This window comes from Bos indicus x Bos taurus, chromosome 10, assembly GCF_003369695.1.
Source record: "Bos indicus x Bos taurus breed Angus x Brahman F1 hybrid chromosome 10, Bos_hybrid_MaternalHap_v2.0, whole genome shotgun sequence".
Taxonomy (NCBI): Eukaryota; Metazoa; Chordata; class Mammalia; order Artiodactyla; family Bovidae; genus Bos; species Bos indicus x Bos taurus.
In genome coordinates this window covers 49,568,737-49,584,033 of record NC_040085.1, presented here as the reverse complement: position 1 = coordinate 49,584,033, position 15,297 = coordinate 49,568,737, and the positions used below count along the sequence as shown (strand labels likewise).

The following is a 15,297-nucleotide window of genomic DNA, read 5'->3' as shown; positions in this document are numbered from 1 at the left end:
CTTTGGCCTCCTCATGCAAAGAGTTGACTCATTGGAAAAGACTATGATGCTGGGAGGGATTGGGGGCAGGAGGAGAAAGGGACAACAGAGGATGAGATGCCTGGATGGCATCACCAACTCGATGCACATGAGTTTGAGTGAACTCCGGGACTTGGTGATGGACAGGGAGGCCTGGCACCCCTGGCACCCCTGCAATTCAGGTCACAAAGAGTCGGAAACAACTGAGCGACTGAACTGAACTGAACCGAACCTCTGGAAAATCTTCCATGACCCTGCAATTTTATAGTGATGTCTTGCTGTTTGCTCCCCAGAACTCTGAGTATCCTGCAGTTGAGGAGCACTGACAACACTACACTCTAAATTCTGGTTCACTTGCCTGTTTTCCTCTCATTACTGTATGTTTCTTAAGGGCAGAAATGACATTTCATTCCTCTTTGAAATTCTGGTTTGTAGACCTTAGCAATTGGCTGTTGAAGGAATAGAGGAAGGAAGAAAGGCAGGGAGAAAATCTTTACATGCATGACAGGGATGAGTTGTATTCATGCCATACATACCAGTGTGGTTCCAAAGAACTGAACTATTAACCCCATAACTGAATTAAGACAGCCTGCTATGTTTTAGGCTTTAGAAATGTTAATGCAATTAGCTCATGGGAAACTACTAACACATCTATGTTATGTCTTTTTCTTCCCATTAATTAACTTTGCTTATTAATAGTGTGGTTCTAAAGAATGAGAAGTTCATTCTAGATAAACTTCATTTTGGTCTTATAGGAAAAAGCCATCATCTCATCAGCAAATGTTAAAATAGGAAATTAATCACTTACCAATAATATCATTTGCAATATTTTCTCCAAATCAGTAAGTTGTGTTTTCATTTTGTTCGTGGTTTCTTTTGCTGGGCAGAAGCTTTTAAGTTTAATTAGGTCTCATTTGTTTATTTTTGCTTTTATTTCCTTTACTTCAGGAGACAGATCCAAAAAATACCACTGTGATAGTGTTCTTCCCTTCCTTTCCTCTAGGAGATTTATGTATAGTACCCTGTTTGGGGGTCTTTAATCCATTTTGAGTTTATTTTTGTATATGGTGTTAGAGAATGTTCTAATTTCATTCTTTTGCATGTAGCTGTCCAGTTTTCCCAGCATGGTCTATTGAAGAGACTATCTTTTTTCAATTGTATATTCTTGCCTCATTTGTCAGAGATTAATTGACCATAAGTGCATGAGTTTATCACTGGGCTTTCTGTCCTATTCCACTGACCTCTGTGTCTGTTTTCATGCCAGTACCATACTGTTTTGATTACTGTAGTATTTTAATATAGTCTGTAGCATAGTCAAAAGTCAGGGAGCATGGTTCCTCCAGCTCTGTTCTTCTTTCTCAAGATACTTTGGCTATTTGAGGTCTTTTGTGTTCCCATACAAATTTTAATTTTTCTTCGTTTCAGTAGTGTGAAAAATGCCATTGTTAATTTGATAGGGATTGCATTGAATCTTTAGATTGCCTTAGGTAGTATAGTCATTTGAACAATGCTGATTCTTCCAATCTAAGAATAGAGTATATCTTTCCATCTATTTGTATGATTTTCAATTTTATTTCATCAGTATCTTATAGTTTTTGAAGTATGGGTCTTTTGCCTTCTTAAGTAGGTTTATTCTTTGGCTGGTTTGTTTGTTTTCTTGGATATAATGGTAAATCAAACACATCTTTTAAGAAGTTCATTAATTTCATACAGAATTTGCTTTAAGTGTTAGTTCAATAAATACTGACTTATTATTTTAACCTATGACTTCAGTTCTCAAATAAGATTGAAATTTATTCTTAAAAAGAGGGCTAGCTGTCTCTTTGGAGTCTGCTGCTGCTGCTAAGTCACTTCAGTCATGTCCAACTCTGTGTGATCCCATAGATGGCAGCCCACCAGGCTCTGCCGTCTCTGAGATTCTCCAGGCAAGAACACTGGAGTGGGTTGCCATTTCCTTCTCCAATGCATGAGAGTGAAGTCGCTCAGTTGGAGTCTAGTCATGACTTATTTGTGTATTTTGGAAAAACACATACTTAACAGACATCTGCTGATTAGTTTTGCCACTCTTAAATCAGAAAGACTAAAAAGAAAAAGACACAAAGTATCATACTTTTTCTCAAATGTAGGAAGGAAGCAAAGGAAAGTCCTATGCTTGGACTCCTCTTCAGTATCAGAGTTGTGTTCATCATCTTCGTGGAAAGCCCCTTCACAGTTTAGATGCTGAGCCAGATGCAGTCTTGATGTATTGAGCTTTTAGGCCTCCCTTATAAAAAGAATAATTATCTTATTCTGTTGCCATGGATTTATTTTCCACACTACCAACCAAGTCTGTATCTCACACTCAGGGTAGGTGAGAAGTCCATAAGGATCAGTTTGATCATGCAGTAGAGTCAAACTGGATAATTTCAGTATGAGTCCACCTTTCTTTTAGTGTAAATTAGTGGTTGTGAGTTTTAAAATTAAGTGCATAATTAATTGCCCCAAATCTATTTCATCTGCTGTTATTAAAACCCACAATTAAATTATTCTACTCTATGTAGCTGGCAGGATGATTTTTTCAGGAAAGCCAGGCCAAAGCCAAACCAAACATCTGAAGCCTGGGTCTCTGGGTTATAATACATGCATAGGAAACCCACCTGGGAACTGAGACTAAGTGAGATAAAACCTCAGTGATATCTTAATGATGTCTTAATGTTTTCTAAACCTTTGCCACTCAGGTTTATGCTTACGCACATATTTTGCAGTTTAGTTCTTTGGTTTATTACACTTCTTTTAATCTCTGGTACCAGTGGCCAGCTGGATTAAATAAATTTTAAAAATCATGAACATTTCATAGGAGTTCTGTGTGTCTTCTGTGGCTTCTCAAGTGCTCATGAATGAATGAATGAATGAAATCACTCAGTCATGTCCGACTCTTTTCGACCCCATGGACTGTAGCCCACCAGGCTCCTCTGTCCATGGGATTCTCCAGGCAAGAATACTGGAGTGGGTTGCCATTTTCTTCTCCAGGGGATCTTCCTGACCCTGGGATCGATAGAGTCTGTCATTATTTTCTGGTACTGTGTGTGTGCGTGCAGTTGCTTGAGTTGTGTCCAACTCTTTGGACTATAGCATGCCAGGCTCTTCTGTCTATGGGATTCTCCAGGCAAGAATATTGGAGTGGGTTGCCATGCTCTTCTCCAGGAGACCTTCTCAACCCAGGGTTCGAACCAGTGTCTTCTGCATCACAGGTGGATTCTTTACTGCTGAGCCACCTGAAGCGCTACTGATTAATAAAAACTTTTCAAGCAGAAAATAGATAGAAAAAAAGACTCTTTAGGTGACTTTACCAAAAGTTGATAGAGACAGAAGATTTTCAGTAAGATGCCAGTGTTGATTCAGCCTGGATTAATGGTAGGGTAGAAGAGCATTTGGAGAAGGCAATGGCACCCCACTCCAGTACTCTTGCCTGGAAAATCCCATGGACGGAGGAGCCTGGTAGGCTGCTGTCCATGGGGTCCCTGAGGGTCAGACATGACTGAGCAACTTCACTTTCACTTTTCACTTTCATGCATTGGAGAAGGAAATGGCAACCCACTCCAGTGTTCTTGTCTGGAGAATCCCAGGGACAGGAGAGCCTGGTGGGCTGCCGTCTATGGGGTCACACAGAGTTGGACACAACTAAAGTGAATTAGCAGCAGCAGAAGAGCATTCTCTCTTATTCTCTGGTAATCCTTCCTCCATATGTCTGATCCCACACACAGAGCTGTCTTCTGGTGGGTGTTTACCATATGGGTCTGTTGTAGGAGCCTGTTTGTACATTTTTGGATCATGAGTATCATACCTTCTGCTCAGTCAAGCCTCCACCTCAATTCACTGTTTTAAGAATCAGTTCTAAGAAAGTAGCTATTTCAAAGGTGCTTAATAATACACTCAGCTGAATCACTGATGACCTAGTTTTCCGGCATGATTTACCTTTCCTATATATTGCTTCAAGTACCTACTGCTACTTCTTGTTGCTGTTCAGTTGCTAAGTCATGTTTGACTCTTTGCAACCTCATGGCCTACAACACACCAGGCTCCTCTGTCCTCCACTATCTCCCAGAGTTTGCCCAGGTTCATGTCCATTGAATCAGTGATGCAATCTAACCATCTTATCCTCTGCCACCCCTTTCTCTATTTCCTTCAATCTTTCCCATCATCAGGGTCTTTTCCAATGAGTCGGCTTTTTGCATCAGGTGGCCAAAGTATTGAAGCTTCAGCATCAGTCCTTCCAATGAATATTCAGGGTTGATTTCCTTTAGGATCGACTGCTTGGATCTCCTTAAAGTCCAAGGGACTCTCAAGAGTCTTCTCCAGCACCACAATCTGAAAGCATTAATTCTTTGGTGTTCAGGCTACTTTTTCATCATGCACAATTACTGGAAAACCATAGCTTTGACCATATGGACTTTTGTTGGCAAAGAAATGTCTCTGCTTTTTTATATGCTATCTAGGTCTGTCATAGCTTTTCTCCCAAGGAGAAAGTGCATTTTAATTTCATGGCTGCAGTCACTGTCCACAGTGATTTTGGAGCTAAGAAAAAATCTATCACTGTTTCCACTTTTTCCCCATCTGTTTGCCATGAAGTGATGGGACCAGATGCCATGATATTCATTTCTTGAATGTTGGTTTTTAAGCCAGCTTTTGCACTCTTCTCTTTCACCCTTATCAAGAGGCTCTGCCGGGAGCCGGCATATTGCATATTGAGTGCATATTGCATATTGCATATTGATTGCAGCACTTTCCACAGCATCATCTTTCAGGATCTGGAATAGCTCAACTGGAATTCTATCGCTGCCGGGAGCCAGCGTAAGGAACTCCGCCCATGACAAAGGTCATGAGGAAGGAGGCTCGGCATACGCAAAGGCGGGATGGAGCCTCAGGAGTCCCCCATCTACCCCCAAAACCAGAGTCTGCCTACTTTCTGCTTTGTGCTTTCACCTACACCTCTGACTTTACGGGGGGCTGTCCCCCACTACCTCTCTCTGAAAAAAGAGTTAGCTTACAGCTCCAGTTAATAATTCCTAGGTGTGACAGTGTTTCAACCTACAAACTCTTTTGGAAATCCTCTAGCCTGCCTGAATAGGTTTTTCCGGCCACACGTGATTGTTCAGAGCCTCCCAACTGTGAGAGGCATGAGATGTTCTAAACTGTCTAAATACAGATTCCTTTGAGCAGTTAAAAGATTGATTAGAAATTGTATTGGTGAAGGGATTTTCACTTGTTGGGCCAATGTTTGCTGCTAAGTTTCCATATCCCTTACCTGCTGTGTCCCTGGCAGTGTATTGATTAATATAATTGGTGTAAGTAGTAGCTTTAATGTTTGTAACCTGGGACCCTTGAGTTAATTCTTTTTCTTGTTATAGCCCACCACACCTTTGCTCTGTAGGAATGCAACTTTATCTAATGCTTTTTGGAGGCTGGCGCCTGACTTTAGAATAATCACCTTTAGAGAAAAAGGCCTCCGGGCCAGAAGATGATGCAAATCACCTAAACTTTTGCATATGATAAGTTTGCAGGAAGAAAGCCTGGCTTGCTGCATGACTCTACCCCTTCCCCCATTATCCTCTATGCATAACTTAAGGTATAAAAACTACTTTGGAAAATAAAGTGCGGGCCTTGTTCACCGAAACTTGGTCTCACCATGTCATTCTTTCTCCTACCTTCTGGCTGAATTATTCAGCCTCTTTCTTCACTGAATTTTCCTACTGAGCTATCCTTATTCTATTACTCTTTATATCCTTAATTAAAGTTTAATTAAGCAGTTATTTCCTGATCCTCGCCAACGCCGTCCCCGCTTCGAATTCCCTGGATCCACCGGGGCTGGACCCCGGCAAGGCTCTTTAGTTCCTCTTTACTTTCTGCCATTAGAGTGGTATCATCTACATATCTGAGGTTGTTGATATTTCTCTTGACAATCTTGATTCCAGCTTGTGACTCTTTCAGCCCAGAATTTTGCATGATGTAGTCTGCATCTAAGTTAAATAAACAGGATGACAATATACAGTCTTGACGTACTCCTTTACCAATTTTGAACCAGTCCATTGTTCCATTTCTGCTTCTAACTGTTGCTTCTTGACCTGTATACAGTACAGGTTATTACCTTATTATTATTACCTGGTAACTCCTTCTCACCATTCCCAAGATGTGATTAATTTACCCTCAGTATCCTAACTGGCTTTTTTCTTGCCTGCTAGTGTGTGTATTATAATTACACTTATTGTTGAAGTTGAGAGTAACAGACAACACAGAGGACTACTGAATATGCTCAGAGTCTCCACTATTTAAATCTCTACTATTTTCTGCTGTTTAGTTAGAAACCACCAAAGTTGGTGTAGGAGGATATAAAGAATGAAAACAATAGTACTACAGATTACACCTCACAGACTTAGTTAAATCTTTTTTTAATCTTTCTTGAGTGCCTGCCTGTGTTGGGTTAAAGTGTATTTAATAAGTAACTTAATGTTTAATTGCATTTATTTGCTGCTCTTGTTGTTTAGTCACTCAGTCATGTCCAACTCTTTGCCACCCCGTGGACTGCAGCGCCCAGGCTTGCTTGTTTTTCACTATCTCCGGGAGTTTGCTCAAACTCATTACCAATGAATCAGTGATGCCAACCAATCATCTCATCCTCTGTCACCCCCTTCTCCTCCTGCTTTCAGTCTTTCCCAGCATCAGTATCTTTCCCAATGAGTCAGTTCTTTGCATCAGGTGGCCAGAGTATTGGAGTTTCAGCTTCAGCATCATTCCAGTGAATATTCAGGACTGATTTCCTTTAGGATGATATGGTTGGATCTCCTTGCAGTCCAAGGGACTCTCAAGAGTCTTCTCCAAAACCACAGCTCAAAAGCATCAATTTTTTAGCACTCAGCCTTTTTTTATGGTCTAATTCTTATATCCGTAAATGATTACTAGAAAAACCATAGCTTTGACTCTACAGACCTTTGTTGGCAAAGTGATGTCTCTGCTTTTTAATGCACTGTCCAGGTTTTTCAGTCACCATCCACAGATATTTTGGAGCCCAAGAAAATAGCCTGTCACTGTTTCCATTTTTACCCATCTATTTGCCATGAAGTGATAGGACTGGATGCCATGATCTTCAGTTGTTGAATGTTGAGTTTTAAGCCAGATTTTTCACTCTCCTCTTTCACCTTCATCAAGAGGCTCTTTAGTTCCTCTTCGCTTTCTGCCACTAGAGTGGTTTCATCTGCGTATCTGAAGTGATTGATATTTCTCCCAGCAAACTTGATTCCAGATGTGCTTCACCCAGACCAGCATTTTGCATGATATACTCTGCATCTTTTTTAAATAAGCAGGGTGACAATATACAGCCTTAATATACTCCTTTCCCAGTTTTGAAACAGTCCATTGTTCATGTCTGGTTCTAATTGTTGCTTCTTGACCTGTATACCGGTTTCTCAGGAGGCAGGTAAGGTAGTGTGGTATTCTCATCTCCTTATGAATTTTCCAGTTTGTTGTGATCCACACAGTCAAAGGTTTTAGTACTGTCAATGAAGCAGATGTTTTTCTGGAATTCCCTTCCTTTTTCTGTGATCCAACAGATATTGCCAATCTGATCTCTTGTTCCTTTGCCTTTTCTAAATCCAGCTTATACATCTAGAAGTTCTTGGTTCATGTACTGTTGAAGCCTAGGTTGAATGATTTTGAGCATAACCTTGCTAGTATGTAAAATGACTGCAATTGTACAGTAGTTGAACGCTCTTTGGCATTGTCTTTCTTTGGGATTGGAATGAAAACTGACCTTTTCCAGTCCTGTAGCCATTGCTGAGTTTCCAAATCTGTTGGCATATTGAGTGCAACCCTTTAACAGCATCATCTTTTAGGATTTGAAATAGCTCAGTTGGAATACCATCACCTCTACTAGCTTTGTTTGTAGTAATGCTTCCTAGGCCCACTTGACTTCATTCTCCAGGATGTCTGGCTCTATATGAATGATCATATCATTATGGTTATCCAGATGATTCAGACCTTTTTTGTATAGTTCTTCTGTGTATTCTTGCCACCTCTTATTTGCTTTTAACTATCAGTACAATATTAGTTACTTATATACATTATGCAAGGAGAAATATTTCTTGTAACTCATATTAACATTATTGCTTCTATTGGTTAATAGATTAGTCCAGTGTAACACCTTGGGGTTGATTTTGCTTTTGTTGATATTAAGATAATGTAATTGTTGAGCTTGAATGCTTTTATTAAAAAAATTTAGTATAGTTGCTTTACAATGTTGTATTAATTTATGCCAAACAGCAAAGTGAATCAGCTGTAAGTATACATATATCCCTTCCTTTTTGTATTTCCTTCCCATTGAGGTTACCACAGAGCATGGAGTAGAGTCCCCTATACTATACAGTAGGTTCTCATTAGTTATCTATTTTATACATGGTAGTGTGTGTATGTCAATTTCGATCTCCCAATTCAGCCCAGCCCCTCCAAGCCACCTTTGGTTTTCTGTATGTTTGTTGTCTAGGTCTGTGTCTCTATTTCTGCTTTGCAAATAGGTTCATCAGTACCCTTTTTCTAGATCCCACATATATGCATTACTATAACATTTTCCTTTTCTCCTTCTGACTTTGCTCTGTATGGCAGTCTCTAGCTCCATCCACGTCTCTACAAATGACACAATTCCATTCCTTTTTATGGCTGTTACATATATATATATATATGCCACATCTTCATCATCCATTCTTCTGTTGATGGAAACTTAGCTTTTCTTTCATGTCCTGGCTATTGTAGTGCTGCAGTGAACATTGGGGTGCATATGTCTTTTGAAATTATGATTTTCTCTGGGTATATGCCCAGGAGTGGGATTGCTGGGTCATATAGTGTTCTATTTTCAGTTTTTTGAGGAACCTCCATACTGTTCTCCATAATGGTTGTATCAGTTTACATTCCCACCAATAGTTTAGAAGGGTTCCCTTTTCTCCACACCCTCTCCAGCATTTATTGTTTGTAAATTTTTTTGATGGCCATTCTGACCAGTGTGAGATGATAGTTTCAATTTGCACTTGTCTGATAATTAGTGAAGAGTTGACTCATTGGAAAAGACTGTGATGCTGGGAGGGATTGGGGGTAGGAGGAGAAGGGGACAACAGAGGATGAGACGCCTGGATGGCATCACTGACTCGATGGACGTGAGTCTGAGTGAACTCCAGAAGTTGGTGATAGACAGGGAGGCCTGGCGTGCTGCGATTCACGGGGTCGCAAAGAGTCGGACATGACTGAGCGACTGAACTGAACTGATAATTAGTGATGCTGAGCATCTTTTCATATGCCTGTGGTCCATCTGTATGCTTTCTTTGGAGAAATGTCTGTTGAGGTCTTTTACCCATTTTTTGATGGTGTTCCTTGTATTTATATTGAGCTACAAGAGTTGTTTGTATATTTTGGAGATTAATCCCTTGTCAGTTGCTTCATATATTTTCTCCCATTCTGAGGGTGTCTTTTTGTCTTGCTTATGGTTTTCTTTGCTGTGCAAAAGCTTTTAAGTTTACTTAGGAGCCATTTGTTTATTTTTGTTTTTATTTTCATTACTCTAGGAAGTGGGTCACAAAGATTTTGCTGTGATTTATATCAAAGAGTATTCTGCCTATGTTTTCCTAAATTAAATACATTTAGGTATTTAATGAACTTGAGGTTATTTTTGTGTATGGTGTTAGGGAGTGTTCTAATTTCATTCTTTTAGCTTTAGCGCTCCAGTTTTCCCAGTACCACTTATTGAAGAGACTGACTTTTCTCCATTTTATATTCTTGCTTCCTTTGTCATAGATTAGGTGACCATAGGTGGGAGGGTTTATCTCTGGGCTTTCTGTCCTGTTCCATTGATCTGTATTTCTGTGTGTGTGTGTGTGTGTGTGTGTGTTTGTGTGTGTAGTACCATACTGTCTTGATTACTGTAGCTTTGTAGTATAGTCTGAAGTCAGGGAGCCTGATTCCTCCAACTCCATTTTTCTTTCTCACGATTGCTTTTGGCTATTTGGGGTCTTTTGTGTTTCCATACAAATTGTAAAATTTTTTGTTCTAATTCTGTGAAAAATGCTATTGGTAACTTGATAGATAGCAATCTGTAGATTGCTTTGGATAATATAGTTGTTTTCACAATATTGATTCTTCTGATCTAAGAATATGGTATATCTCTCCATCTGTCTGTGTGGTCTTTCTTTCTTTCATCAGTATCTTATAGTTTTCTGAGTATAGATCTTTTGCCTCCTTAGGTATGTTTATTCCTAGGTATTTTGTTGTTGTTGTTGTTTTAATGGTAAATTGGATTGTTTCCTTATTTTCTCTCCCTGATCTTTTTTGCTAGTGTATAGGAATGCGAGATTTCTGTGTTTTAATTTTGCATCATACAACTTCATCAAATTCATTGATTAGTACCAGTAGATTTCTGGTGGCCTCTTTAGGATTCATTATGTATAGTATTATGTCATGTGCAAACAGTGACAGTTTTACTTCTCTTTCAATTTGGATTCTTTTTCTTCTCTGATTGCCATGGCTAGGACTTCCAAAATTATGTTGAATAATAGTGGCAAGAATGGACATCCTTGTCTTATGCCTGATCTTAGAGGAAATGCTTTCAGTTTTTCACCATTGGGCATATTGTTATTAATAGCTCTGGGTTTGTCAAATATGGCCTTTATTAATTAAGGTAAGTTCCCTCTATGCCTACTTTCTGAAAAGCTTTTTAATTGTAAATGGGTGTTGAATTTTGTCAAAAGCTTTTCCTGCACCTATTGAGATGATCATAGAGTTTTTATTCCTCTGTTGGTTAGTGTGGTGTATTACACTGATTGGTTTGTGTATGTTGCAGAATCCTTGCATCCCTGGGATAAATCCCACTTGATCATGGTGTATGATACGTTTATATGTTGTTGGATTCTGTTTGCTAGTACTTTGTTGGGGATTTTTGCTTCTGTGTTCATCAGTGATACTAGTCTGTAATTTTTGTGGATGTGGATGTGTGATATCTTTGTCTGGTTTTGGTATCAGGGTGATGGCCTTATAGAATGAGCTTGGGAGTGTTCCTCCCTCAAAAGTTTTGTTGTTGTTGTTGTTTTTTGGAAGAGTTTGAGAAGGATGGTTGTTAGCTCTTCTCTAAAAGTTTGATAAAGTTTACCTGTGAAGCTATCTGTTCCTGAACTTACGTTTGCTGGAAGATTTTTAATCAGTTTCAATTTCATTACTGGTGATTGGTCTGTTCACATTTTCTATTTCTTCCTGGTTCAGCCTTGGAAGGTTGTGCCTTTCTAAAAATCTGTCCATTTCTTCATTTTATTGGCATACAATTGCTTGTAATAGTCTTACTATCCTCTGTATTTCTATAGTATCAATTTGTAATTTCTCCTTTTTCATTTCTATTGGGTTGGCCAAAATATTTGTTTGGGTTTTTTCTGTAAGATGTAATGGAAAAACTGGAACAAACTTCTTGGCCAGCTCAATAATTTTATCTATTTGAGGCCTCTTCCTTTTTTTTTTGATGAGTCTGGCTAAAGCTTTATCAGTTTTGTTTATCAAAGAACCAGCTTTTAGTTTTATTGATCTTTGCTTTTGTTTTCATTTCTATTTTACTTCTGTTCTAAATTTTATTAATTTTTTCCTTCTGCTAACTTAGCATTTTGCTGCTTGTTCTTTCTCTAGTTGCTTTAGGTGTAAGGTTAAGTTGTTTGAGATTTTTCTCATTTCTTAAGGTAGGATTATATTGCTATAAATTTCCCTCTTAGAAAAGCATTTGCTGCATCCCATAGGTTTTGAGTCACCATGTTCTCATTATCATTTGTTTCTATGTATCTTTTGATTTCCTCAGTGATCTCTTGGTTATTTAGTAGCATATTAGTTAGCCTCCACCTGTTTGTACTTTTTAGAGTTTTTTTTTTCTTGTAATTGATGTCTAACCTCATAGTGTTGTAGTTGGAAAAGATGCTTGTTATGACTTCAAATTTCTTACATTTATCAAGACTTGATTTGTGACTCAAGATGTGATGTATCCTGGAGAATGTTCCATGTACACTTGAGAATAAAGTGTATTCTGCTGCTTTCAGGTGGAGTGTCCTATATATTTCAGTTGAGTCTGTCTGACCTAGTGTGTCATTTAAGGCTTGTGTTTACTTATTAATTTTCTGTCTGGATGATCTGTCCATTGGTAAAGTGGGGTGTTAAATTTCCCCACTGTTAGTGGTTTGCTGTTGAGTCCCCCTTTTATGGCTGTTAGCATTTCCTTTAATGTGTTGAGGTGCTCCTGTGTTAGGTACATAAATATTTATCATTGTTATATCTTCTTCTTGGATTGATCCCTTGACCACTATGTAGTGTCCTTCCTTGTCCCTTATAACAGTCTTTATTTTAAGATCTATTTTGTCTGATATAAGTATTACTACTCTGCTTTCTTTTTATTTCCATTTGTATGAAATATCTTTTTCCAACCCCTCACTTTCAGTCTTTATGTGTCTCTAGGTCTGAAGTGGATCTCTTATAGACAGCATTTATATATAGGTCTTATTTTTTTAACCCATCCAGCCAGTCTTTTGATTAGAACATTTAATCGATTTATATCAGGTAATTATTCATATGCATGCTTAGTCATGTCCAACTCTTTGCAACCGCATGGACTACAGCCTGCCAGGCTCCTCTGTCCATGGGGATTCTCCAGGCAAATAGAATGGAGCGGGTTGCCATGCCCTCTTCCCAGGGGATCTTCCCAACCTGTAGATTGAACTCAGGTCTCCTGTATGCAGACAGATTCTTTACTGTCTGAGCCACCAAGGACACCCTATATATATGTTCCTATTACCATTTTCTTAATTGTTTTGGGTCTGTTTTTGTAGGTCTTTTTCTTCTCTTATGTTTCCCACCTAGAGAAGTTCCTTCAACATTTGTTGTAAGGCTGTTTTGGTGGTATTGTGTTCTTTTAAGCTCTTGCTTCTCTTTAAAGCTTCTAATTTCTCCATCAAATCTGAATGAGATACTTGCTGGGTAGAGTAATCTAGGTTGTAGGTTTTTCCCTTTCATCTTCTTCAAATATATTCTGCCACTCCCTAAGGCCTGCAGAGTTTCTGCTGAAAAATCAGTTGATAACCTTATGGGGGTTCGCGTGTATGTTATTTTTTGCTTTTCATTTGCTGCTTTTAATATTTTTTCTTTGAATATAATTTTTGTTAGTTTGATTAGTATGTGTCTTGGCATATTTCTCCTTGAGTTTGAGACTCTCTATGCTTCCTGTACTTAGTGGCTGCTTTTAAGCTAACTAAGGTGTTTGTTTACTCTTTTGATAAGGTTTCTAAAAAGCTATACCTTTTTAGATTAACATTTAAAAATATATTAAAAGTTATAACTTTTTGGTAATTTTTAAAGTTGAACTAACATTCTTTTCTTGGACAACCAGCTATCACCAGCCTTGTTAGGTTTGTCACCTCTACTTATATGTTTTTTATTTTGCTACAAAGATGAATTTGTCCTACAAACTGTTCATAAGGAGCTTTTCTGGTTTCAGGGTATATAACTTAAGTTCTCTTCATTAAATGTTTAGTTAAATCATTATATAAAAGGTAAAAGGGGTAAACGTTGCTTTTTATTACTTTTAATGCTTCTTTCCTCATTCCTTTACAGTACTTTCTCTATAGAGCTAAAGGTTGTTTTAATTTTCTATATCCTATACTTTAAATGTTAAGTAAATTATTAATTTGCTTGTGGTAGTAAAATTTAAGGATGATTTTGTCTAGTTTTACTTCAAAGCGTTCATAGATTATGAAATATCCTAGGTGTAAACTAAGTGCTTTTATTTAAGCTATGCCTTGATTTATCCAAGCCCACTTTCCAGTGTGCTTTACCTTTACCACTTGTCTCCTCTCATACAGTTAGTGTTTGTTAATACTGGACTGAGCCTAGAAGTTGGCTTGCCAATATAGGGTTGCCAGATACCATATAGCATATGTCAAATCAAATTTGAACTCCATATAAAAGTAGGCAATCTTTAGTATAAATATGCCCCAAATATTACATGGGGCATACTTACACTAAAAAAAAAAAAAAAATTCACTATCTGAAATTAAAACTACCCAGGCTTTCTGTGTTTTAATATGCTAAGCCAGGCTAGAGATAGAGGCCAGACAATGGAAGAGGAGCAGCCAATGAGGTTGGAGGAAAGCCAAGAAAGGTTGAGTCCCAGAGGCTAACTGAAGGAGGAGTAACCAACTGTTAAAAATCAATAAGAAAATGTCATTTAAAACAATGCTTTGAGAAATCCACCTGTTACTGGGAGAGATGGGGACCAAAATGATCCCCTACTCAAATTAATTCACCCCAAAAAGCATCTTTCTTATCTTCTTTACATATAAGGGTTCCAAGTAAGTTTTCATTGCAACAAAAAACTTTGCAGCTGAACAATAAGTTTGAAAACTAATGAGCAAAGGAAATCATGCCATTGGAAACAAATCAAACTCCCTGGGGTGAATTTAACAGACACAGGCAAAGGAAACCATAATTATTTGCTTTATTCCATAATTTATATTCTTTATTTTCAGTTTCCAGCTTATCATTGAAGGGTGCATAAAACAAATGAGTTTCGAACTAAATCAAATGAGAGCAAATGGAAATACTACATCTAATAAGAACAGTGCAGCAATGGATGCAGAGATTGTATTAAGACCTCTCATGGACTTCTTGGACAAAACGTAAGTATTCTACTCAATTTTCTCTTCATCCACTGCCCTAAGTTCAGCAGATATGCACTTGAGGGGGGAAAAATACTTTTCCTCTATGTAGGACAGTTTTAAAGGGCTTCTACAGAAATAGATCAATTCATTTAAAAAAATCAAAACTCTTAATTCAGTACTAGATGGGAAATAGAAGGAATGACTATGTACAGAAAAGGAAAAATGGAAAGGAAATAAGTATTGGTAACTAAGGAGGCTGCTATTCTGAAGCACCTCAGAGATTAGGATTTTCATGCTTCTCAGATAACATTTGGACATGGAGATAGAAGTGAGTCCAGAATATCCAAGTTCATGTTGGAAACGTGCTGAAGAAGATAATAGCACAAATATGACTAGAATCAATTCAGCCCAGAGACAAGTAGATTGCTGCCTTGTCCCACCTTCAGCAACTATTTACTTAGTGTCCATTTGCATCAAACTCTATAATCTAGACACTGGACAGCGATGATGGAGAGTCAAAGTATTTGACTCCATGGAGATTTCAATTCAGTAGTGGTGGGAATGGGTTGGAAAGGAGGCCTTCATGACC

At 38.2% G+C, this 15,297-nt stretch overlaps 1 protein-coding gene across 2 annotated transcripts in view; it reads left to right on the top strand.

Annotated features, from left to right (window-relative positions):
- The window catches only part of UNC13C (unc-13 homolog C), a 706,036-nt gene that overhangs the window by 613,592 nt on the left and 77,147 nt on the right, over positions 1-15,297 (top strand). For both annotated transcript variants that reach the window (XM_027553963.1, XM_027553962.1), the window contains one exon: positions 14,577-14,726. In XM_027553963.1, coding sequence (XP_027409764.1) covers positions 14,577-14,726 — 150 coding nt within the window. The remainder of the gene's footprint in view (positions 1-14,576; positions 14,727-15,297) is intronic.